The following is a 24461-nucleotide window of genomic DNA, read 5'->3' on the forward strand; positions in this document are numbered from 1 at the left end:
ACGACAAAAATCCTCTTATTTCTCCTCCACTTCTGCAGATGAAATCAAAGAATCATTCACATGGCTAGAGTAGCTTTCATTTGTGCTGAAATGTATTTTTGATACTGTGAGTGCTGTGGAACTATGGTGGCTCCTTAGAATGGGAGAGGGGTGGGGGGATGAGTTGTCATTCATCATCTGGTGACTGATAGTTTGGGTGCTCAGCAAATCTGAAACAAAACCAAAGAGTCAACCCTCAGAGGCATTGTAATAATAATAATAATAATAATAATAATAATTAATAATAATACCTTTATTGTCATTGTACATCCTGTGTACAATGAAATTAAACAAGCCCGCCCCAAACATTCAATCTCTTATCGAACAACGCACCACCTCACAAGTCAATTGCGCTATGTTATTTTCCGTTCAACAGGCTAACAGCCCACAGATAGAAGCTATTTTTTAGCCTGTTGGTACAGCTGATTATCCTATATCTCCTGCTCGAGGGTAGAAGATTAAAGAGGTGATGGCTGGGGTGTGAGTCATCCCCGAGAATTTTTCTCGCTCTCCTAAGGCAACAATCCCTTGCAAAGTCATCTAGCGGACTCAAGGCACAGCCCATGATATCATGTGCTGTAGTCACCATCCTCTGTAGAGACCAGGGCAGCATACCACACTGTGATACAATATGAAAGGACACTTTCTATTGTGGACCAGTAAAAGGAGTTCATCAGTTGTTTAACATTATTCTTTTGCAAGACCCTGAGGAAATGGAGTCTCTGTTGGGCCTTTCTGACCACCTGAGTTATGTTGATTTTCCAGGTGAGGTCCTCACTAAGGTAAACTCCCAGGAATTTAAAGGAGGAGACTCTCTCCACACACACCCTGATATACAACGGGGCAGGTTCCCCTCTCTTCCTCCGGAAGTCCAACACCATCTCCTTTGTCTTACTAATATTTAAGTGCAAGTTATTCTCTAAGCATATTGATGAGTTGCCAGCCACTGTCTCATAAGACCATTTCACACAGTACATAGTAACCACCCCAAGTTTGCCACTGAATGCCCACTCAGCAGGGAGGCTGAAAGTCGATCCTGCATTCCCAGTTTATGCACATGCAGAGAGAATCAAATGAGATGATCTCTCTAAATATGGGTTGCTAGCCCACTACCAGTTCCACTCCTTCCTAGAGGCTTCTAAATACTGTGGGGAACATCCTGGAATTCTCTCAATGGTACTATAATTGGCTTTACTAGGGGCAGTTTCAAGGGCAGTTGTAAAACAATGCATAGGGGCAGTTAGTTTAATTTCCCACAAAAGGAAATTATGCATTGGCTGAAGGGAGCATAAGATTTTTTTGTTTTGTTTGTATGAGATCCATTGGTTGTCAGTTTGTTTCTGGGCAAAAAAATGAATTCAGAGTAATGGCACATACCTTTAAATCCCTTTACAAATATACTCAGAAACAGAGTAGCAACTAAAATATGTCAGATCTTTTCTTCCTTTTGCTCTTGCAGTATGAATTCTCGCATGAACCACTTTTATGTATCCATATGCATACTATTTGAATATGACTTACCGTACATTTCCGCTTTTGAAAAGCTCATGTTTTTGTGAAGGCCATCAATGGCTTTCATATCCTCCTCAGACAGCTGGAAAGTAAATGCCTGTCAGGGGGAGAAAAAAATAATGCTGAGGTCCTTTTACCTCATGCCTTCTTTTTGCATCTCAGAGCTGTGCACCTTTTTCCAGCAACAAAGATACCAAAGCGAACTTTGCTACCACTTTCCAAAGTTTATTTCCTTCATTTAACAGCTTCAGCCCAGATGTCCTCCCACTGAGGGAATTTTATATGCATAGTAATGTAGGTTTGCAATAGAACAGGAGTGGGGAAACTGTGGCCCCCCAGATGTGGATGGACTCCTACTCCCCATCAGTCTCAGCCATCATGTCCAATGGTCAGGGATGAGGGAGGTCATACTCCAGCGAATGTAGTTCACTACTTCTTCTTGCAGTTCATAGCTAAACTACTGAACTTGCTTCCATGAGAGACAGTGACAGCCACCAACTTGGATGGCTTTAAACATTAGACAAATTCATGGTAGATAAGAATACCAATAGTAGTGTTGGGCGTCAGAGAATCCAACTCCCCATAGTAGGTTGCCAATAATGGATAAGACAAGGAAGTTCTTACCAATGTTGTTTATTCAATAGTCATAGAGAGAGGCTTAGAAATTCAGCCTCTTGTAGTACAGTGGTACCTCAGGTTACATATGCTTCAGGTTACATAGGCTTCAGGTTACACACTCCACTAAGCCAGAAATAGTGCTTCAGGTTAAGAACTTTGCTTCAGGATAAGAACAGTAATCGTGCTCCGGCGGTGCGGCAGCCGCAGGAGGCCCCATTAGCTAAAGTGGTGCTTCAGGTTAAGAACAGTTTCAGGCTAAGTACGGACCTCTGGAACGAATTAAGTACTTAACCCGAGGTACCACTGTAATGGTTTTTTCTCCGAGCAAATCTTCCCTTCTCCCCAATCGTCAACAGCACCACCCACCTTACGGTTTCCACTTAGGGCCATCTGTCTCAGAGCCCTTTGCTCTCCTACTTTTAAGACTCGCCGGGTTCTGGGAGAAGGGGTGTGTGGAAGGCTTTCTAGTGATAACGTGTCAGCCAGTTGCTCTGGCTCTGCTTCCTCCTCTCCTCCTCATCCATCATTTCCCATCTTTGCCCCTCATCTGCCTCTCATCTGTGACCATCTGCAAACCACTGTTGTAAATCTATACTGTCTTCCTCATCTCTGGAAGGGTCAGGCTGGGGAGGCGGTCTCCACCATTACTCCTCCTGTCCATTCCCTGACAGGTAGCTAGTCATGATGGTTGCAACTTTGCCCTCATGGCTGGAAGCAGTGATTCTTCTGAATACCCACTGCTGGAAACTCCTCCAACATCTTGAGTTCATCTTCCCTCCCACACGAGTTATATGACCCATGAGATAACAGTGTCCAAATGACGGGCTTTTTCCGTATTGTTTTTTTAATGGATTTATATATACTGATTTACCTGGGCATTTTCCTCAATTCGCTTTCTGGTGTAAGTCTTCACTAGGACCACCAGGCCGCGCTGCAGTTGGTAGCGAATAGCCACGAGAGCTGGGGTTTTGTTGTACTTCTTGGCGATCGCAACCAACAAAGGGTCTTCAAGCAGGGGAGGAGCATCTGGATTTAACCTGTTGGAGAGCAACATGTGGAGAAGGTGTGTTTCTGGTGTCAAGATGCACAAATGTACACGCACAACTATAGGATGGGGGACACTAGGCTTGACAGCAGTATGTATGAAAAGGATCTAGGGGTCTTTGTAGACCACAAGCTTAACATGAGTCACAGTGTGATGCAGCAGGAAGAGATGCTAATGCTATTCTAGGCTGCATCAGCAGAAGTATAGTGTTCCCATCAAGGGAAGTAATAGCAGCACTCTATTATGCATTGGTCAGACTTCACCTGGAATACTGTGTCCAGTTCTGGACTCCACAGTTTAGGAAGGATATTGACAAGCTGGAATATGTGCAGAGGAGGGTGAAGAAAATGATAAAATATCTGGAACCTGAGCCACATGAGGAATGGTTGAAGGAGCTAAGAATGTTTAGCATGGAGAAGGGTAGACGGACAAGTGATGTGGTAACCATCTTCAAATATCAGAAGGGCTGCCTCATGGAAGATGGAGCTCGCTAGTTTTTTATTGCTGCAGAGGGTAGGATCAAAATCAATGGATTCAAATTACAAGAAAGGAGATTCTGACTAAAAATTAGGAAGAACATTCTGGCAGTAAGAGCTGTTCAACAATGGAATGGACTCCCTGAGAGGGTAGTGACGAGGGGTGGTATATAAATCTAAGTAACTAAGTAAGTATTTTGCATTTGAAGGTTGGTTGGTTTATTTGAATTGAATTAACTTTTTAGTATCCCTTCCTCCTCAATAAGTTGCAGCCAGAGTGGGAACCCCAAGCTTTGCATAAGTACAAAAATGTACTTGGGGGCAGGGGTAACTAAGAAAGAAGAGAAAAGCCCCAACAGGCCAATGGGGATGGTGTCTGCTTAGTGGGTAACGAATCCTGAGTACCTGTTGGAGAGAAAATATGGAGCATTGGGGCGGGAGGCCAAATGTAATGGAGTCTCCTGGAAGAAGGCACGGCTCACTGGACTTAAGCCAGAACTCAGTATTGCAAAGTTTTGTTGCTGGTCCCACTTGTGAAAAATAATCATTAGAGTGGCTTCCAACATTGATGAAAACAACAGAACTCAAAATTCTGAAACATGGGGAACAGGCTATGTAAAAAGTGAAATGCTATAATAATTTAAATGCAAGGCTGGATGCAGGGCCCTTTCATTCCTGCCATTCTACTGCTTAAAGCACCATTAAACATAATATAAATATGATTTATAAACAGCACAAAATTTCAGAAGCAGAAATTATTAAATATCCCCCTGCCTGCAACATTTAAAAACATACATTTGGGAGAAGTCAAGCAGTATATATGTGGGAAGGTTTCTGAGAATGTCTAAAATGGGAGGGGAAGAGCTTTGTAGATCTCTCTGTGGAATGATTTCCCCAATTGTGGGGCCACTACAGAAAAGGCCCTGGTGCTGGAATCCACGATGAAGATCTTTATTAATTATGGGTCCAAGATTACAATCTTCAGAGCTGATCTGGATGCTGGGGAATAGTGGGCCTAGGTGGTCCCTGAGGTGGTCCCCAAACGTTTTGGCTTCATCTCTTACCAGCTAGGGTCTCTTTGGGATCCCAGGACACAATATCCTTCTAGGATGATATCGTTTGACTTGCAGAAGGCCAACAGCTTGCTTTGGTTCCGATAAGGATGGCATTCAACCTGCAGATTCAAAATCCCCCAACGCAACCCAAAAGTGAGAATTCAGATGAAACAAAGAATACTGTGAAATAAAAGAAAGGCAGAAAAGCAGAAACATGCTATTCTCGAAAAATCTGGCTGTTACCTTTCTTAAAGTGTACTGTGTTTTCTGATGCATCAGAATCTTTAGATGACCATTCTTGCATTTGTGGTTTCCATTGCCACGCTCCTTGTCCGTGAAATATGTGTTAACCAAAGATGGGGGACAAGGCTTATTCTCCCACAATCTCTTGTCACTCCAGCCCTGTTGGAAATATTCTGGGCACACTGTCCTGCCTGCAGTGTATCTATTCCTGCCCACTCACTCTCTGAATTTTCAGTTTTGAGCAGAAAGGTCTGATGGGGGTTTTACCTGGTTTTCCATCAACTTGAGCAGATGATCTGCGACTCTGTTTTATCAGGGTCTCAAAAAAATGAAATTTCAAATCAGATTGGGAGAGGAGACATCAAAAAATAAAATCGGTGCTGAGGGGGGCACAAGACTTTTCAAAGGGGGCAGTTTTATCTCACATGTAAGGAAGTAATTATATAGTTTTAAATACTCCTCCCTGTGTAAATGCATTTTGTGAAAAGTGTCTGTTATTGAAGTCACCACTGTGACAGCAATGGCGGAAAGTACGGGGGGAGGACATAAGAACTAATTGTCTGGGGGGACTGTATTCCCCCTCTTCCCTCTCTACTACCTTCTATGAATTGGATAGTGCATCAAGTCTGGGCAGACGGTACAAAGAAGCCCCGATTTAAGTGGGTCTATCTGTACCACTAAGGATGCGGGTGGCGCTGTGGATTAAACCACAGAGTCTAGGGTTTGCCGATCAGAAGGCCGGCGGTTTGAATCCCCGCGACGGGGTGAGCTCCCGTTGCTCGGTCCCTGCTCCTAGTCATGCTGACCACATGACCTGGAAGCTGTACGCCGGCTCCCTCGGCCAGTAAAGCGAAATGAGCGCCGCAACCCCAGAGTCGTCCACGACTGGACCTAATGGTCAGGGGTCCCTTTACCTTTTTATCTGTACCACTGTCTCTGTGGTACTGGGAGATCATGGCTGCACCCATCTCATTGTCAGTCCATCACTCCTGCTTAGCTACCAGATTGCATGCCTTGGACTAGCGTGCTCTGGTCTCATTTGGTTACATAATATACACCAATGTCCAAGTGAATCAGGGCTGCTTGGGTGCAACAGCTTTGTCCAGATGCCTAACTCAAAAGCCCTTCGCTCCCCAATTGAGAACTTCCAAAGTCCCCACAAGAGGCTGTGTGGGCCCTGACGGCTTGCAGACCTCCTTCTACCTGAGATGCCTGTTTCAAACATTATGGACTTCTCCATACTTTCTTTTTTTCTGAGGATTCAGAGGTTTTGATTAAATGAGAACCCATTACTGGTTCCAGGAATTTAGGGGAGTCCACCCCACAACTCATATCTTCTTGTGACTGGATTGGCAACCTGATAGCCTTAAGGAAGTTTTTTCAGGGAATGGCTGTGCTCATCCAAACAAAGGTCCTCTCACAAAAGAGCTTAAAGAAGCTTTCAACCGTGCTTGGTACAAACCCCTACAAAAGGCAATCACACTTGACCTGGTTTATCACTGGCTTGTATTTCAATCCTGGCTTGTTCAGGATCATTTCCAGCTGCTTACGGGTGAAGTTGGACACTCCGATGGACCTCACCAAGCCAGCATCTTTGCACGCCTCCATTGCCTGCGAAAGAAAACACGACATGTTTGTTGAGTGGTGTTTCTTGAATGGCTGGGACCACACTCCGCCCCCCCCCCATTAAGATTGGAGGCTAACTCATATACTCCCAAGAGTGTGAAATAATTCACCAGCTCTCATAGGAGCCATTGTGTGAGTCATTGTTCTGGACATGCCTCCTCTGGTGGAAGGCTACTGTGCTCTGTATCTGAATGACTCAAGGGATGGATTTCCTAATCCCAGGCACCTACCTCCCATGTCTGACGAATATCTACGTTGTCAAAAATTGGTTTTTTGTCTTCTCCCATGGGAAATAAATCTGGTCCAGGCTGGAAAAGAAGGAGGCGGAGGGAATAAGTGCAGGTCAGGCCTAGAGGTTCTCTTATCTCTGTAATATTATTTAATACTAATGGACAGTGATAGAAAAAGGGAGATAAACTTGCAAGGGCCGATACTACAGTGCAGGGATCTGTGGGAAACCCAAATCACAAGCACTACATTTGACATTATTCAAGAAGGATAAAGCATTACTTTAGCCAGGAAAAAATATTTACGTTGCAATATTAACTCAGTATTGTCTCTTTTAACCCAGGGGTGGGAATCAGTGGATCTCCAGGCTTTGCTGGCCTCCAAGTCCCATCAGTTGCAGCCAGCAAGGACAATGATCAGGGATGATAGGAGTTGCAATTGAGCAACATCTGGAAGGCCACAGGTTCCCCAAATATGCTTTAGTTCTTTCTGTGCCCCATAGAACAAACTGTCTTCTCTCTCTGCACAGGTCCTCATCTCTCCATCCCCTTTTTTCTTTCCCTTACTCCCTCGTTGTTAGACAAATTTGCCCCAGGGATCCTCACCAGAGGGAGTCAATTGCTCTGTGAGAAGAAGGAGTCGGAAACTGAGATCAGGCAAAACCAAAAGCTGTTTATTCTCGAGATAGCGCTGTACGGGTAACGCCCCAGCTTGTGCTGTAAAGAGGGCTCTGTCTTGTTTACATCAAAGGTACTTTATACCCATCCAAATTTCCCTCCTACACAGGGGCGTAAGAAGGGGGGGCGGGCTGCCCAGGTGCCATCACGTAGGGTATGTGTGACAAATTATCAAGGAACAATTACTGCCCTACTGGGGCGGTTCGTAAAAAACTTTTTTTTTTTTGAAAATGCCTGTTCCAAAGGTCTTATATTACTACACTAGGGATTATATAGCTATATAAGGAATTTCATGTATATCAGTTAATATCTTGACCCTCCTTCACAAAAATAGCTGTTTACTTGGCCGTTTTCTTATGTCGTAAAGGCTGAAATTTCAATTCAGTGTTTTCCTTTTCAGATAATACAGATAATGGTGAAATCACAATAAATAAAAACCTCCCCTTCAGTAGTTTCATGCACTCCTACAAGTTCCACATAATATCTGTACTGCATTGTTTAGTGTGACAGCACCTGCACTTTGGAACACCATGCCTATTGCAATAAAGCACGTGCCTTTGCCAGACTCTTCCCGGGCACCTGCTAAAAGCATTCTTATTTAGGCAACGATACCTAGATGCTTAGGAAGTTGAAGTAATTTTAATCTTAATATTTTAGCTTTTGTATGTTTTAAAGTAGGGTTGTTAATTTCTCTTGATTTTATTGCTGTGGTTTTTTTTGTTTGTTTGTTTTGGTAAACCACCTTGCAGGTTTTTAAAAATAAATGTTATTAAATAAATGAACAATAAATATAAATAAAACAACACAAGCCAAAACACAATCCATCCTGTAGATTTAAGTATCTGTCCACAGTCGCCTACTTGTTATCAGAGGCCCAGAATCCACATTCCTTTGTAAGAAAATATGAAATAAAGTCAAACCATTTTTGCAGGCTAAATAAATAAATAAATAAATAAATAAATAAATACTAATGTGTGTGGGTGTGGGGGGTGACAAGAAATTTTCCGTACTGGTTACCACCTGACCTTCCTACGCCTGTGCTCCTACATTCTCCTATTGGTTAGGAGATTGCAGTTTACAGACTTCCTGGTCCGCCTATTTCATATTTTCCCCTTGATATACAGTGGTACCTCGGGTTACAGACGCTTCAGGTTACAGATGCTTCAGGTTACAGACACCACAAACCCAGAAATAGTACCTTGGGTTAAGAACTTTGCTTCAGGATGAGAACAGAAATCGTGCGGCAGCAGCAGCAGGAGGCCCCATTAGTTAAAGTGGTACCTCAGGTTAAGAACAGTTTCAGGTTAAGAACGGACCTCCGGAACGAATTAAGTTCTTAACCCGAGGTACCACTGTATAGCCCTTTTAAGCATACGCAATAGCTTTCTAACTGTTCTCCATTTTCCTTCAGGGTCCCAGGTCACCCACAAACCGTCCTAATAAGGCATTATGTTTTGGCTATTGCGAGTTTTCTCTTTCTTTGCAATGCAAGTAGTTACAACAGCAAGGCACGGTCATTTCTGCTAAGCTTTCCTTACCCGTTCATCCTACACTTGCCAAGTCTGGCTCTGCACATGATTTCTTTCTTATGATGCCCATGTGGTTAATGTAATCACTATATGCAGATGTTTTCTTTAACTGGCATGGTTTCGCCTCCAAAATCTGGGAGTGATCATTCTTTGATTGAGATATGTTCTAACAGAGAATTGTCAGCATCTCTAGGAAATGACAATTCCCAATGTTCCTTCAGGGAATAAAATATTTTTAGTAGGCTCTCCCCCCTCCTCCCCCCAATTCAAATATTGTACTCAATACTTGCATTATGACATCAATAATTATTTACCTTCATAGAAAATGGATTGTGAATTATGAACAGATCCATGTAGTCAAACTGGAGTTTCTTCAGCGATTCTTCTAAGCATTTCCGAACCAGCTCAGGGCGGTGGAAGGTACTCCAAAGCTGTCAAATATATAAAGAGATTTATATTTTCACAGAGCCCATAGAGTTTTTGGGTCTCGGGACCATATAGCTGCGGCAGATGACTATTCTAGTGTGCACAGTGTTAAGTCAAATATTGTTCTGAAGAGTATGTTAAATTGCTGTGGTGAGGTAAAGTAATTAAAAAAATCCTTATTGCTAATAAACAATATTTTTACCATTTATTTATTAAATTTCTATATTGCCCTTCATCAAAAGTTCTCAGGGTGGTTCACAAGATAAAAGCACAAGATAAAAGCACAAATAAATAGTCAAAACAGAATCCCTCTTCCCACAAACAGGTTTAAAAAGGGTGTAGAATATGAATCAGTCCAAGGCCTCGTTAAAGGGGAACATTTTCACCTGGCGCCTAGAGGTGTATAATGAACCTCCTCGCAGAGAGCATTCGCCCAACAGGGAGCCATGCAGAAAAGGCCCTGTTCTTGTTTTGCCGCCCTCCGAGCCTCACATGGAGGAGGCATACAAAGAAGAGCCTCAGAGGATGAACACAGACTCTGGGTAGGTTTATATAGGGAGGGGCATTTTCCTCTGATTTTGTTAAATAATGTCTGTGAAATTGCATCATGATGCAGGCACTATATTCTAACCTTGAAAATAAAAAATACCAAACTCACTTTTCCAGTGTAGAAAATATCTTCCCTTTTGACTGTTCCATCTGAAATCTTTGCACGAACGGCCCGCCCAACGTGCTCCTCAGTCTGATATACATATGCGCCATCAATATGACGGAAGCCGACTTCTATTGCTATCTTTGTAGGCTCCTCACACTTACTTTTTTGAACCTGCCAGTTGAAAAGGTGAAAAAGTTAGTCAAGGTCTTTGCTTCAGTGGGGAAATTTATATCAAAGGGTACCTGTAAGTCACATTTATGTGTGTGTTGTATGTTCGATATAATATTTTGCCACCAGATGGTGACATGGAGTCCTGTTTTTAACTACCTGTTTTCCCTGTTTAAATTTACAACACTTTAAACTGAAACACTTATTTGATGCGTGGAGATCCAGCCCTGATTGTGCCTGGGTCCTCTCCAGGGTGGAGGTCCTAAGATAGTTGGGTGGCGCATTGCAAGCCTCGTTGTGGCAACTCTTGCAGCCAAGGTGGCGCCAAATGTCTTGCTCTGCTTCCCACTGGGTCATATCAGCGAGGATGAGAGAGAGGCCTTTTCATCTGGGCAGCCCAGGACCTCCATACTCACTGCCCAGGCTTGCACCCCAGAGAGGTCACTTTAGTGCTGCTAACACAGCAGCTTGACTTTCCCCTGGAGGCACACTTCATTGTGTCTTAGGACAGACAGATGCCAACAAAAAGGATGGAGGGGTTCACATCATTGACTTGCTTCTCCCACGGCCATAGCCTTGGATTCCAGCAGAAATCAGGCTTGGCTCCATCTCTCAGCTGCCCAGCCTGTTTTCTGCTTCCAACTCCTGGATCTCTCTCTCTCACACACCCTAGTTTTTGTCTTTCTAACTACCCACCCATTTGCCCTCTGGCAAAGAGCTGCTTCATTCATTACCATAACTATTCATATTTAAGGGGCCATTTCCAAGAGATTTGCATACCTGTCTCTTCATCAGCATGTATCTCTTTGTAGAAAATAGATTCTACCCTCACTTAGTATGTGAATAGAGCGGACATATGAATTGGAAAAATGGAAAAAGGAAAATTCCTTCGAAAAACTGAGTGGTTGCTTTTATTTGGTAAATTCATGATGTTTCTAGAAATTAATTTGATTACAAAACAAGAACGTACATTGATTCCCTCAATTTGCGTTGCTGGTGATATGGAATGGACCAAATGAAGACAGTTTGGATAAAGAATTGATTCTATATGTATTGTTAGTGTCCAGGATAGTTAGCTAATGCCTGGCAATTTTGGATAATATTGTTACTCCCAACAAAACTAATAGTGGGCACTTATGGTTCTATGGATAGATTTTTTAAAAATATCACTAGAAAATATCACTAGAAATTTTGCATTGGGGACTTTGAACCCTGCAGCAATTCACACTGGAAACTGTTTCTCAGCTACAAACCATTCTTGGCTGCTGTGACCCAAGAAGTTCTCATGCACAATTGGCTTCTCAGATCAGGTGAGGTATCGCATGTGATGCTTTGCAATGTATGAAGCACCCAGCAGCTGGCAGGCATTTTGCTCTTCAAAAACAAGTTACAACAATCTGAGAGTTAAATGTTTTACTTACAGCATCAGGGGAATAGGTTCCAAACCCCAATATGGGGATTTTGTTCCCATCATTCATTGTAATGCCACGGTCTTTGCTAAGTGCCATTTCCTGCTTCTATGCTTGTTCAGTTCTTGGCTCCAGGCTGAAACTGATCAACACTCTTGTAGGAAAAATTCGAGTGAGAAGAATGAAGTTCCTGTTTCCAATGAAATGTCTTCTGTTGGCACGATAGGAGGGGAGTGTCTATGCAAATGCCCTGAAGAAATGAGAGAGAAGGGCAGGGAAACTTCCTAACCTATGCCCAAATTTTTATCGGTAACTTTCAGCAGAATGTCCTTTGGTATACCAGCAGCTTTCCTTGCTGACTTCTCAGCATTGCTTTCACAGAATAGATAATAGCTATCTTCATCTTGTTCTTCTGGTTCTTCTTTGCCTTCCAATAAAGGAAAGCAGAGGGGTGAGCAGACTTAAGCGTTTGTCCCACGCAGCGTTCAGGCACCCTTAAAAAACTCTTGTATTTTGATAGGGGGAAAAAAAAAGCCAAGGAATAAAAATATTATGTTTAAAACAAAATTTACATACATTATTGCTAATGATTTATATTTTAATTTATTATAATCTTTTAGCTAGCATATTGCCCTTTGTGTGTTACTTAATGCCTGTGAAATATGCATTTTAAGGAAACATCTTCCTTAGACATGATGAAAGGGAAGTAACTATGCCAGTGTTCTGTTGAAGCTAGAAAGAAGGGCAGGGACACTCCCTATCTTGCTCCAGACTTTGGATTAATTTGATTCCAACGAAGAGTTGCAGTGCTTACAAATGGCACATGTTAACTATACCGAAGTTTCTTAATTTTCACCACAGTGTCTTCCGAAACACCAATGGCTTTGATTGGTGACTTAGCATTGCTTTTGCCGGGCAAATGATAGTTGACTGATGGGGGAGAAAAGATTTTATCTCTTTATTATTAATATTGTTCTGATAAAACTATTTAGAGACCTGTCATAAACTTTGACATGTTAACTGTTAGACATGGGAGAAGCAGGCCTCAAAGCTAAGCAGATCTCCAGGCAGAGGTATTGAAATGAAACAAATATACTCAGAAACAAAATAGCCAGTGAAATATGTGGAGGCGTCTGTTGACTTAATAAAGCAGAATGCTCAGTATGCCAAAGGAGGGGGAAAAGGATGTAACAGACTCTCCAAGTGTCCCTATTTTCCAGGGACAGTCCTAGATTAACAGAAGCCATCCTGGTTTCTGATTTGATCCTGGAATGTCCCACTTTTCCTTAAGGTAAAGGTAAAGGGACCCCTGACCAATAGGTCCAGTTGTGGCCGACTCTGGGGTTGCGGCGCTCATCTCGCTGTTTTGTCCGAGGGAGCCGGCATACAGCTTCATGTGGCCAGCATGACTAAGCCGCTTCTGGCGAACCAGAGCAGCACACGGAAACGCTGTTTACCTTCCTGCTGGAGCGGTACCTATTTATCTACTTGCACTTTGACGTGCTTTCGAACTGCTAGGTTGGCAGGAGCAGGGACCGAGCAACGGGAGCTCACCCCATTGTGGGGATTCGAACCACCGACCTTCTGATCGGCAAGTCCTAGGCTCTGTGGTTTAACCCCTATTTTTAACGGAGGGTATGGAGTTCTTAAGTCTGGCATTAAAATTAATTCCCCCCCACTCTGAAAGGGAGTTCTTAAGTCTGGCATTAAAATTAATTCCTTTTAGCTCAATTTTCCGGGTTCTTAGTTCCAACAGTCTTTGCTTTAGTTCTATCTACAAAACCGGAAGACGGACTTCCTTTTTGTGCCTTCCCGCTTCAGAGCCAAATTCAAGTTCTTAATGCTGATCAAAGGAGCAGCTCCTTTGATCTTTACATCTTTGTAAAATCTTACTCAGGGGTTGTAGTTTAAAAGCCGAATTTTTCCAAGGAAAAGAGGTCAGCGCTCTCCGGCAACAGCTGCTGCGGCTTCACTCCACAGAAGTAGCGATCGACTCTCAGTGCCTCACCACCCCTGTTCCGCTCCGGAGCCCCTCGCAGGGTCCCTTTGCCACTGGGGAGGGCGCTTCTGGCACCTGCCGAGTCCCACGGCCAATGGCTTTCCCCGCCTGCGGTTTTTTGAAGGGTCTCCGCTGCGCCATAGCGGATAGACCCGATTTCTGCGGAGCTTCTCCCCCTTAGTTAGAAGGAGACCGCCATTGCCGTTGGCGCCGCCTCCGGAAGGAGATTAACTGTACAAACTTTAGAAGCCATCTGAAAGCAGCCCTGTGTAGGGAAGTTTTTTAATGTTTAATGTTTTTATATATGTTGAAAGCCGCCCAGAGTGGTTGGAGTAACCCAGTCAGATGAGTGGAGTTGGCTCCTATGCCTGAGTCACTTAGTCAAGGTGCTGAAATTTCTCTATTAGCAAACCTTAAGTTCACCAAATGGGACTACCCAGGATACCCTAAGGAGAAGACCAGGCTATTGCATTCCTATCTTTACAGTGTGGATACGAGTTCTGATGATGGCAATCCAAGCTCAGATGAAAGCTGCCACAAATACAACTCTACCCTTCCTTGTCTTATTATTTCAAGCACTTGTACCAATGCATATATTGCTAGATAAAGAAATAGCATTGTTTGTCCTCTTTCTGACTAAATGGGCTTTGCAGATGTACAGACATCTTTAGTACCTACATCTTTAGGTGACAGCCCCTTCATAGTACCACAGTTTTCAGGGGTCCCTGGGCAGAGGGAATGACCAACACTGTATTTATTGGAGGGGGAACACAGGGGAGTGTAGATCCATCACCTTTTCCACAGCAGATGCAATGGCCTCATCAAATGAAGTTACCGGATAACTGATGGAGCTTTCTTGGTCTGACAAGTTAGTGATGTGGTAGAAAGGGTTTCAGAATTCTCTTTTGTTTGTGATGCAATAGATTAGCATAGAATAAATTAGAGAATGGGAAAAACAATGTAGCAGAGGCTGTATACTTTCTTTTCTTTAATGAGGTTATGGCTTCACGATAGAGGTTTAAATGGTAATGCTTTTTTGCAAAATTGTATGCATTTCTACATGAAATCTATGGGTTGCCTGTCAGTTGTCTGAAGATGATTAAAGCTCAATCTGTTTAAAATTCAATAGAGTTATATGACTGTCAGCAGATCCTAATGAAATATTATACTATATACTGAAGCTCTTTTGGGGTGTATGCATGCTGGTGTATATGAGGATCTGCCTGCATTTCTGGACAGTGCATATGGATGTGCCTATAAGCTTCCACACTTCTAAATTTGCCACTCCAGCACAGGGAATGCTTATTAAACCAATATGTGTGCAGTGGAAACTGGTAGCTCTGAAAGTGTCAACAACAAGGTTCCTCGTATTTCCCTATTTCTCCTTTACCTCCAAATTAAAGCCAGGAATTATTTGCAAAGCTCTGTTAGAGCAGATTTAACTTTTGCTGAAACATATTTTTGATACTGTGAGTGCAATGGAACTATGGTGGTTCCTAAGAATTGGAGATCAATTAGAGATGGGAGATGAGTCCTTATTCCACATCTGGTGGGTAATACTCTGGGTGACCAGCAAAGCTGAAACAAAGAAAAGAGAGTCAACACTCAGGGTGTGGAAGATGTACAAGCAACAAAAAGTGATCTGTTGCCAGCCATTGCCTCATGAGACCATTTCGCACAGTGCATTATAAGCTCCCCGAGTTTGCCATCAAATGCCCACCCTGCTGAATATCTGGGAGGCTGAAAGTCAAAATGGTCCACCATACTGCAATCTAAAACTTGCAATATCGGGATGATCATATGTCCGTCTTCTCACTAGAGATATTAACCCCTAGATGATGAACACAGCCCTGATTGCTGATCAAAGTGGTACAAAAGGGTTGGGTCAAAGGTCTCTCTCCTCTTCCCCAGCGTCTTTTCGAGACTTTCAGGTAGGGGCAGAAGGACAAATGCTGTTTTGGGAGTTCCTTGCTGGCAGTAATGCATGAGGCAGCCATCCCCCCCCCAAAAAAATATTGCTCCTGGGAATGTCTGCACATCATTGTATGGCATTGGTCTCCAGGGTATTTGGAAGCCTGTCTAGCATGAAATAGAACTAGGATAGCTCATTCGGTAGAGCTTGGAAACTCTTAATCTCAGGGCCATGGGTTTGAGCCTCATGCTGGGCGAAAGATTCCTGCATTGCAGGGGGCTGGACTAGATGACCCCCGTGGTCCCTTCCAAGTCAACAATTCTATGATTCTGCAACATGGACACTTGTCCATAAACTTGCACCCCACTCCAACAATGCATGGGGATTCATACAAAGTTTCCACAGTTATTCCTTCTATAATTTCACCTAATTCTCTATGAAGAGAAGAGATGGATGCCAGATCTTTTCTTCCTTTTGCTCTCGCAGTATCAATTCTTACGTGAACCCATTTTATGTAACCATATGCACACTATTTAAATATGACTTACATATCCATTTTTATGAAGCTCATGCTTTTGTGAAGGCCATCAATGGATTTCATATCCTCCTCAGACAGCTGGAAAGTAAATGCCTGTCAGGGGGAGAAAATAAAATGCTGAGGTGCTTTTACCTCATGCCTTCTTTTTGCACCTCAGAGCTGTGCACCTTTTTCCAGACACAGAGAAACCAAAGCGAACTTTGCTACCACTTTTCAAAGTTTAATTCCCTCATTCAACAACTTCAGTCCAGATGTCCTCCCACTGAGGGAATTTTATATGCATAGTATGGAACAACTGATTGGTTCCAAATTGGGAAAGGAGTACGACAAGGCTGTATTTTGTCTCCCTGCTTATTTAATTTATATGCAGAATACATCATGCGAAAGGCTGGGCTGGATGAATCCCAAACTGGAATTAAGATTGCCGGAAGAAATATCAACAACCTCAGATATGCAGATGACACAACCTTGATGGCAGAAAGTGAGGAGGAATTAAAGAACCTTTTAATGAGGGTGAAAGAGGAGAGCGCAAAATATGGTCTGAAGCTCAACATAAAAAAACAACAACAAAGATCATGGCCACTGGTCCCATCACCTCCTGGCAAATAGAAGGGGAAGAAATGGAGGCAGTGAGAGATTTTACTTTCTTGGGCTCCATGATCACTGCAGATGGTGACAGCAGCCACGAAATTAAAAGACGCCTGCTTCTTGGGAGAAGGGCAATGACAGGCCTAGACAGCATCTTGAGAAGTAGAGACGTCACCTTGCAACAAAGGTCCGCATAGTTAAAGCCATGGTTTTCCCAGTAGTGATGTATGGAAGTGAGAGCTGGACCATAAAGAAGGCTGATCGCCGAAGAATTGATGCTTTTGAATTATGGTGCTGGAGAAGACTCTTGAGAGTCCCATGGACTGCAAGAAGATCAAACGCATCCATTCTAAAGGAAATCAGACCTGAGTGCTCACTGGAAGGACAGATCGTGAAGCTGAGGCTCCAGTACTTTGGCCACCTCATGAGAAGAGAAGACTCCCTGGAGAAGACACTGATGCTGGGAAAGATGGAGGGTACAAGGAGAAGGGGGAGACAGAGGACGAGATGGCTGGATAGTGTTTTCGAGGTTACCAGCATGAGTTTGACCAAACTGTGGGAGGTAGTGGAGGACAGAGGTGCCTGGCGTGCTCTGGTCCATGGGGTCACGAAGAGTCGGACATGACTAAACGACTAAACAACAACAAAGTAATGTAGGTTTGCAATAGAACAGGTGTGGGAAAACTGTGGCCCCCCCCAGATGTGGATGAACTCCAACTCCCCATCAGTCTTTGCCATCATGTCCAATGGCCAGGGATGAGGGAAGTCATAGTCCAGTGAAGGAAGTTCTTCATGCAGTGCATAGCTAAACTACTGAACAGTGACAGCCACCAACTTGGATGACTTTAAACATTAGACAAATTCATGGTGGATAAGAATACCAATGGAAGCTAGTCATGATGGTTGCACTCTGACTTCACGGTCTGAGGCAGTGATTCTTCTGAATACCCACTGCTGGAAACTCCTCCAACTTCTTGAGTCCCCAAACCAAGATGCGCATCTTCGCTCCTGTACTCCTGCATGTGTCATGTGACCCGTGAGATCACAGTGTCCAAATGACCTGCTTTTTCGGTATTGTTTTTAAATGGATTAATATATACTGCTTTACCTGGGCATTTTCCTCAATTCGCTTTCTGGTGTAGGTCTTCACTAGGACCACCAGGCCGCGCTGCAGTTGGTAGCGAATAGCCACGAGAGCTGGGGTTTTGTTGTACTTCTTGGCGATTGCAACCAACAAAGGGTCTTCAAGCAGGGGAGGAGTGTTTTGATCTATCCTGCCAGAAAGCAACATAGAGAGAAGGTGTGTTTCTGGTGTCCAGAATATATAAATCTCGCTCTAAAATTAATACAGTATTGGCCTAGTCCATCCAATATATGCTAAGTAATTTGTATTTAAAGGTCAGTTAGCTGATCTGAACTAATTCATGTTTTAAGAGAGGTTTTTTCTTTGCTTTAGTACAGACAGTATTGGGGAGCGGGACACCTAAGGCAGGAAAGAAAGGCCCAAAGTATCCTGTGTGCTTGCTGGAGAGCTGATGTTCGAATGAAATGGAGGATCCTGGAGGAATGAACAGCTCATTGTCTTGAAGGAGAACTCAATATTTGTCGCTGGTCCCACTTGTCAAAAATAAGCATTTAAGTGGCTTCCAATATAGATAAAAACAATACAATTAAAAATTCTGAGACACACGAAACAAGCTATGTAAAAAGAGAAATGCTATAATTATTTAAAAGCAAGCCTGGATGCAGGGTCCTTTCATCTCTGCCATTCTACTGCTTAAATCAGCATTAAAGATAATGTAAATATGATTGAAAAACGGCACAAAATTTCAGAAACAGAAATTATTAAATAGCCCCCTGCCTGCAACATTTAAAAACATGTTTGGGAGAAGTCAATCAGCTATATATAAAAAACACTTCAGCAATGGGAAGGTTTCTGAGAATGTCTAAAATGGGAGGGGAAGGGCTTTGTAAATCTCTCTGTGGAATGAGTTCCCCAATTGAGGGGCCACTACAGAAAAGGCCCTGGTGGTGGTATCCACAATGAGGATCTTTATTAATTGTGAGACCAAAAGTACAACCTTCAGAGCTGATCTGGATACTGGGGAATAGTTGTTCTAGGTGGTGCCTGAGCTGGTCCCCAAACATTTTAGCTTCATCTCTTACCAACTTGCATCCCTTTGGGATCCCAGGACACTATATCCTTCCAGGACGATATTGTTTGACTTGCAGAAGGCCAGCATCTTGCTTTGGTTCCGATAAGGATGGCATTCAACCTGCGGATTCAAAATCCCCCAACACAACCCCAAAGTGAGAATTCAGATGAAACGAAGAATGCCGTGAAATAAAGGAAAGACAGAAAAGCAGAACCATGCTATTATTTCTTGAAATATCCATGTCAGAGGCACTTAAAACGCACAAGTCCGGCTAATTAAAAAGGATGATTTATTGCAAAGAACCAACAGAAAGTCCGGCAGCTGACTCCCGAGCAGCCTCCATAACAGCCTACGATGACTCGACTGGACCCTGGTTTCCCTTTCTCTTACTACGGAAGAAGCAAAGGAAGTACGTCTTGTGCTGCTTCTCCCTCTCTCTGTCTTGTAAGCCTCTCCTCTGGCTAAGTCTGTAGCTGATTGGCTCATGTTCCCTTTCTGACAAGATGCCACTCTCTGTGGGTTCCCTCACTGTATCTTCTCACCCCTCTCCAAGATCTTGCCTGGCAACTTGCATTCCATTCTCTCCCTCCTCCTTCTCTTGTGACTCTGCTGGAATGTGTTCTTCAGACAGCGGCAGATTCTTATATGAGGGTTCTACAATCCTGACAATCCAGTTGTTACTTTTCTTAAAGTGTGCTGTGTTTTCTGATGTATCAGAATCTTTAGATGACTGTTCAAGCATTTGTGGCTTCCATTGCCACACTCCTTATATGTGAAATGTGTGTTAGCTGAAGATGGGGGACAGGGCTTATTCTCCCTCAATCTCCTGTCACTCCAGCCCTGTTGGAAATATCCTGGGCACACTGTCCTGCCTGCAGTGTCTCTATTTCTGCCCACTCTCTGAATTTTCTATGTTGAGCAGAAAGGTCTGATTGGTTACATGATATTCAGCAGTGTCCAAGTGAATCTGGGCTGCTTGGGTGCAACAACTTTGCCCAGATGCCTAAATCAAAGGCCCCTCCCTCCCCACTTGAGAACTTCCAGAGTCCCCACAAGAGGCTGTGTGGGCCCTGATGATTTGCAGGCCTCCTTCTACCTGAGATGCTTGTTTCAAACATTATGGACTTCTCCACACTTTCTTTTGTCTGAGGTCTTGATTAAATGAGAACCCATTACTGGTTCCAGGAATTTAGGGGAGTCCACCCCACAACTCATAACCATATCTTCTTGTGACTGGATCGGCAACCTTATAGCCTTAAGCAAGTTTTTTCAGAGAATGGCTGTGTTTGTCCTCTCACAATGACCACTACCCACATCAAATGGGGGGGGGCGCCTTTTGCGTGGTTGTGCACAGCCCCACCCCCGATCCCATGCGGCTCCCGACAGTACAACCTAGATTAAACCCACCCCCCAGGATGGACACCTGGAGGTAGCCGCCTACCTCTGCCAGTTACCCAATCTCGCTAAACAACAACACAATGGCCAATAACAATGGCACTAAACACTATTTATAGACTAATACAGAGTACAGTATCATATGAGCACTGATCCAGAGCATATTTTCTACAGCGTTTATATTTGCTTACAATTGGCTTGTTAAGAAATTGAACTGCATCCTTCTCATATTAATTCTTACAAGTCTGGCTAATGAAGAATCGATCAAGACTGGCTGATGAAGCATTCAACGAAACAGATTGGTTATCTGGAAACAGATTGGTTATCCGGCGATATTTGGTGTCAGATTATGTATACATCAAACTTTTGAATTATTCTAGCGTGACTGGTGAAGAAGATTTAGAAACTTTGGTTGTAATTTCTGATCATTTGTATTAGTCTATAGTGTTTAGTGCCATTGTTACTGGCCATCATGTTGTGTTATATTGTTCAGCTTGTCTATATTGCAACACAGGGGTCTAGTTACCCAATCCCAGCTGGGGAGGCTTTGCCAGGAGAGAGTTGGCCAGGTAAGGGGAGGGATCGCCCTGCCCACATAATAGTGGGCGGAACTTATCTGGGAGTTCTCAGTCGGCTTCAGAGCTTCTCCCACCCTGCCCTCCCTCAGTTAAGCCTTCTTTGGCAGGCTAACCTCTTCTTCACAGGTATGTAGACGCTGCTACGTTATGGTCGCTGTTGAAGGGCTGGAAAGGAATTTTCCTGCATTGGCAGGTTTTGCCTTCCCCGTAGCAAAACGTCACAACTTTTGCGGTTTCAGGCCTCGGGCGGAATCCTTTAGTCTATCTTCCCTAAATTGGGGGTGGGGCGTGAAGCGGTGACCCACGCACCCCCTGCGGTGGTGATCCCAGGGTTCCCCGTTAAAGGGGTTGTTTTGAGGGGAGGCATTGGCCATACGCCAATAGGTTGTCATTGTTCTCCTTTGCAATGGTGGCAAAATGGGGGGCGGGCTCTCTGCTTGAACAGGCGTTCTCCAGAGCCAGCCCAATCCCCACACATTCTGGATAACCCTGATGTTCCCCAGATCCCCAGCCGGGGACTGGGAGGGATAAACGCCCAATGCCTAAGCCAAGGTCTCCCTACTGTGATGGCCTGGGAATCTGATTCAGAGGATGAACCAGAGGAATTCCAGCCTGCACAGGAGTCCCCGCCTCCAGGGCCGGCTGAACTGGGGCAGGGCCTTGATTCTGAGGCACCTGCACCTGTGCCGGATCCTCAGGAGCAGGCACCAGGTGAATCCATTCTGGCTCCAGAGGTAGTTGAGGACTCAGTGCCTACAGGTGAGTCTCCCCCTGGGCCCAGTAACCCTTCAGTCTCTCCTGAACTGCAGAGGCTCAGGGCAGAGAGGCGGAGGGAACTGGTTTCTCCCAGGAGGAGTGCTCGCCTTAAGGCCAGGAGAGGCGGGTCTCCTGGGGGCCGGGACTGCCCCTGGCCTCAGAGAAGATAAAGGACAGTCAGCCCGGTCCCAGGTTGCGGGAGCAACGTCATCGTTGAGTACCTGCTCCTGTCCGGACCCAGACCTGACCCTCCAGTGTTCCTGTCCCTGCTCGGCTTCCTGCTTCAGACCTCGCCCTGCTCCTTGCGAACTGTTTCCAGGCTAGTGACCCAGGACCGGACTTCGACTACGTCAACGGTAACCTTCCCCCCGGGACCAGCACACCTACATTTGAAGCTTTAATAAAGTTGTGGCCAAATTTTAATCCCATAACATGTTGTCTTGAGTCATTATTCCACTCAGGTGTTGCCCGGGGTTGGGGGGTCTCTGCCTGTCCGTACAAAAAGAGCTTAAATAAAGAAGCTTTCAATAGCATTTGGAACAAACCCCTACAAAAGGCAAACATGCTTGACCTGGTTTATCACTGGCTTGTATTTCAATCCTGGCTTGTTGAGGATCAATTCCAGCTGCTTACAGGTGAAGTTGGACACTCCGATGGATCTCACCAAGCCGGCATCTTTGCACGCCTCCATTGCCTGGCATAGAAAACACGACATGTTTGTTGAGTGGTGTTTGTTGCATGGCTGGGACCACCTCCCCCCCCCCCATTAAGCATGGAAGCTCACTCATATACTCCCAAGAGTGTGCAATAATTCACCAGCTCTCATAGGAGCCATTGTGTGAGTCATTGTTCTGGACATGCCTCCTCTGGTGGAAGGCTACTGTGCTCTGTATCCGAATGACTCAAGGGCTGGATTTGCTAACCCAGGCACCTACCTCCCATGTCTGCCGAAGATCTACGTTGTCAAAAATTGTTTTTTTGTCTTCTCCTGTGGGAAGTAAATCTGATCCAGGCTGGAAAAGAAGGAGGCGGAGGGAATAAGTGCAGGTCAAGCCTAGAAGTTCTCTTATCTCTGTCATACTATCTAATACTAATAATGAACAGTGATAGAAAAAAGGGAATGAAACATGCAATGCCCGATATCACAATGCAGGCATCTGTGGGAAACTCAAATCACAAGCACCACGTTTCACATTCTTGTTTATTCAAGAGGGATGCAGTGCTATTTTAGCCAGGAAAAAAAACATTTACATTGCAATATTAACTCAATATTGTCTCTTTTAACCCAGGGGTGGGAATCAGTGGATCTCCAGGCTTTGCTGGCCTCCAAGTCCCATCAGTTGCATCTCTCCAAGCTTTTTTCCTTCCCTTGCTCCCTTGCCAAGTCCTGCTCTGCACACAATTTCTTTCTTATGATACCCATGTAGTTAAGGTAATCAGTATATGAAAAGGTTTTCTTTAACTGGCATGGTTTCTCCCCCAAAATCTGGGAGCGATCATTCCTTGATTAAGATATGTTCTAGCAGAGAACTGTCAGGATCTCTAGGAAATGACAATTCCCAATGTTCCTTCAGGGAATAAAATATTTTAGTAGTCTCTCAGTCTCTCTCTCTCTCTCTCTCTCTCTCTCTCTCTCTCTCTCTCTCTCTCTCCTCCATTCAAATATTGGACTCAATACTTGCATTATGACATAAATAATTATTTACCTTCAGAGAATATGGATTGTGAATTATGAACAGATCCATGTAGTCAAACTGGAGTTTCTTCAGGGATTCTTCTATGCATTTCCGAACCAGCTCTGGGCGGTGGAAGGTACTCCAGAGCTGTCAGAAATATAAAGATATTTATATTTTCACACAGCCATAGAGTTTTTGGGTCTCGGGACACTTTAGCTGTGGCAGATGACTATTCTGGTGTGCACAGTGTTAAGGGCAAACTCAAATATTGTTCTGAAGAATATTTTGAATTGCTGTGGCGAGGTAAAGTAATTTTAAAGTCATCATTGCTAATATACAGTATTTTTACCATTTATTTATTAAATTTATATATTGCCCTTCATCAAAGATCTTGGAGCAGTTGCCAAGATAAAAGCACAAATAAACAGTCAAAACAGAAACAACAAAACTGTAACCCCTCCTCCCACAAACAGGTTTAAAAAGGGTGTAGAATATGAATCAGCCCAAGGCCTGGTTGAAGAGGAACATTTTCTCCTGGCGCCTAGAGGTGTATAATGAACCTCCCTGCAGAGAGCACTCCCCAAATGGGGAGCCTTACAAGAAAAGGCCCTGTTCTCGTTTTGCCGCCCTCTGAGCCTCACATGGAGGAGGCACATGAAGAAGAGCCTCAGAGGATGAACACAGTATCTGGGTAGGTTTATATAGGGAGGGGCATTTTGCTCCGATTTTGTTAAATAATGTCTGTGAACTATGCAATTGCATCATGATGCAGGCACTATATTTTACCCTTTAAAATAAAAAATAAAAAATACCAAACTCACCTTTCCAGTGTAGAAAATGTCTTCCCTTTTTACTGTTCCATCTAAAATCTTCGCACGAACGGCCCGCCCAACTTGCTCCTCATTCTGGTATGCATATGCGCTATCAATATGACGGAAGCCGACTTCTATTGCTATCTTTGTAGCCTCCTCACACTTACTTTTTGGAACCTGCCGGTTGAAAAGGTGAAAAGGTTAGTCAAGGTCTCTGCTTCAGTGGGGAAATTTATATCAAAGGGTACCTGTAAGTCACATTGAGTATCAGTGGACATTGTCAAACTACCCCCTCAGTCCCAGGGACTAGACACATCAAAGGTAAAGAAGAAGTGTCCAGAATAG

General features: G+C 44.0%; 2 protein-coding genes across 4 annotated transcripts in view; both read right to left on the reverse strand.

The window, feature by feature from the left end:
• Nucleotides 1-72: 72 nt before the first annotated feature.
• Nucleotides 73-11820, reverse strand: LOC114605592 (aldo-keto reductase family 1 member C3-like). Its single transcript, XM_077935233.1, has 9 exons — nucleotides 11719-11820; nucleotides 10133-10300; nucleotides 9363-9479; nucleotides 6845-6922; nucleotides 6477-6599; nucleotides 4755-4864; nucleotides 3041-3206; nucleotides 1566-1648; nucleotides 73-209 (listed from the first exon to the last, which is right to left on the reverse strand). The coding sequence occupies exons 1-9, from the start codon at nucleotides 11803-11805 to the stop codon at nucleotides 167-169; spliced, it is 975 nt and encodes a 324-aa protein (XP_077791359.1). The 5' UTR covers nucleotides 11806-11820; the 3' UTR covers nucleotides 73-166.
• A 2860-nt stretch (nucleotides 11821-14680) lies between these two features.
• The window catches only part of LOC114590236 (aldo-keto reductase family 1 member C3-like), a 40503-nt gene continuing 30722 nt past the window's right edge, over nucleotides 14681-24461 (reverse strand). For 2 of the 3 annotated variants that reach the window (XM_077935227.1, XM_077935226.1), the window contains exons 2-9: nucleotides 24126-24293; nucleotides 23335-23451; nucleotides 22564-22641; nucleotides 22200-22322; nucleotides 18910-19019; nucleotides 17852-18017; nucleotides 16166-16248; nucleotides 14681-15283 (exon numbers count right to left, since the gene is read on the reverse strand). In XM_077935227.1, the coding sequence (XP_077791353.1) occupies nucleotides 15241-15283; nucleotides 16166-16248; nucleotides 17852-18017; nucleotides 18910-19019; nucleotides 22200-22322; nucleotides 22564-22641; nucleotides 23335-23451; nucleotides 24126-24293 (888 nt within the window). In that variant the 3' untranslated portion in view covers nucleotides 14681-15240. The remainder of the gene's footprint in view (nucleotides 15284-16165; nucleotides 16249-17851; nucleotides 18018-18909; nucleotides 19020-22199; nucleotides 22323-22563; nucleotides 22642-23334; nucleotides 23452-24125; nucleotides 24294-24461) is intronic. The other variant, XM_077935231.1, reaches the window with a different exon arrangement.

The sequence above is a fragment of the Podarcis muralis genome, chromosome 10 (genome assembly GCF_964188315.1).
Source record: "Podarcis muralis chromosome 10, rPodMur119.hap1.1, whole genome shotgun sequence".
NCBI lineage: Eukaryota > Metazoa > Chordata > Lepidosauria > Squamata > Lacertidae > Podarcis > Podarcis muralis.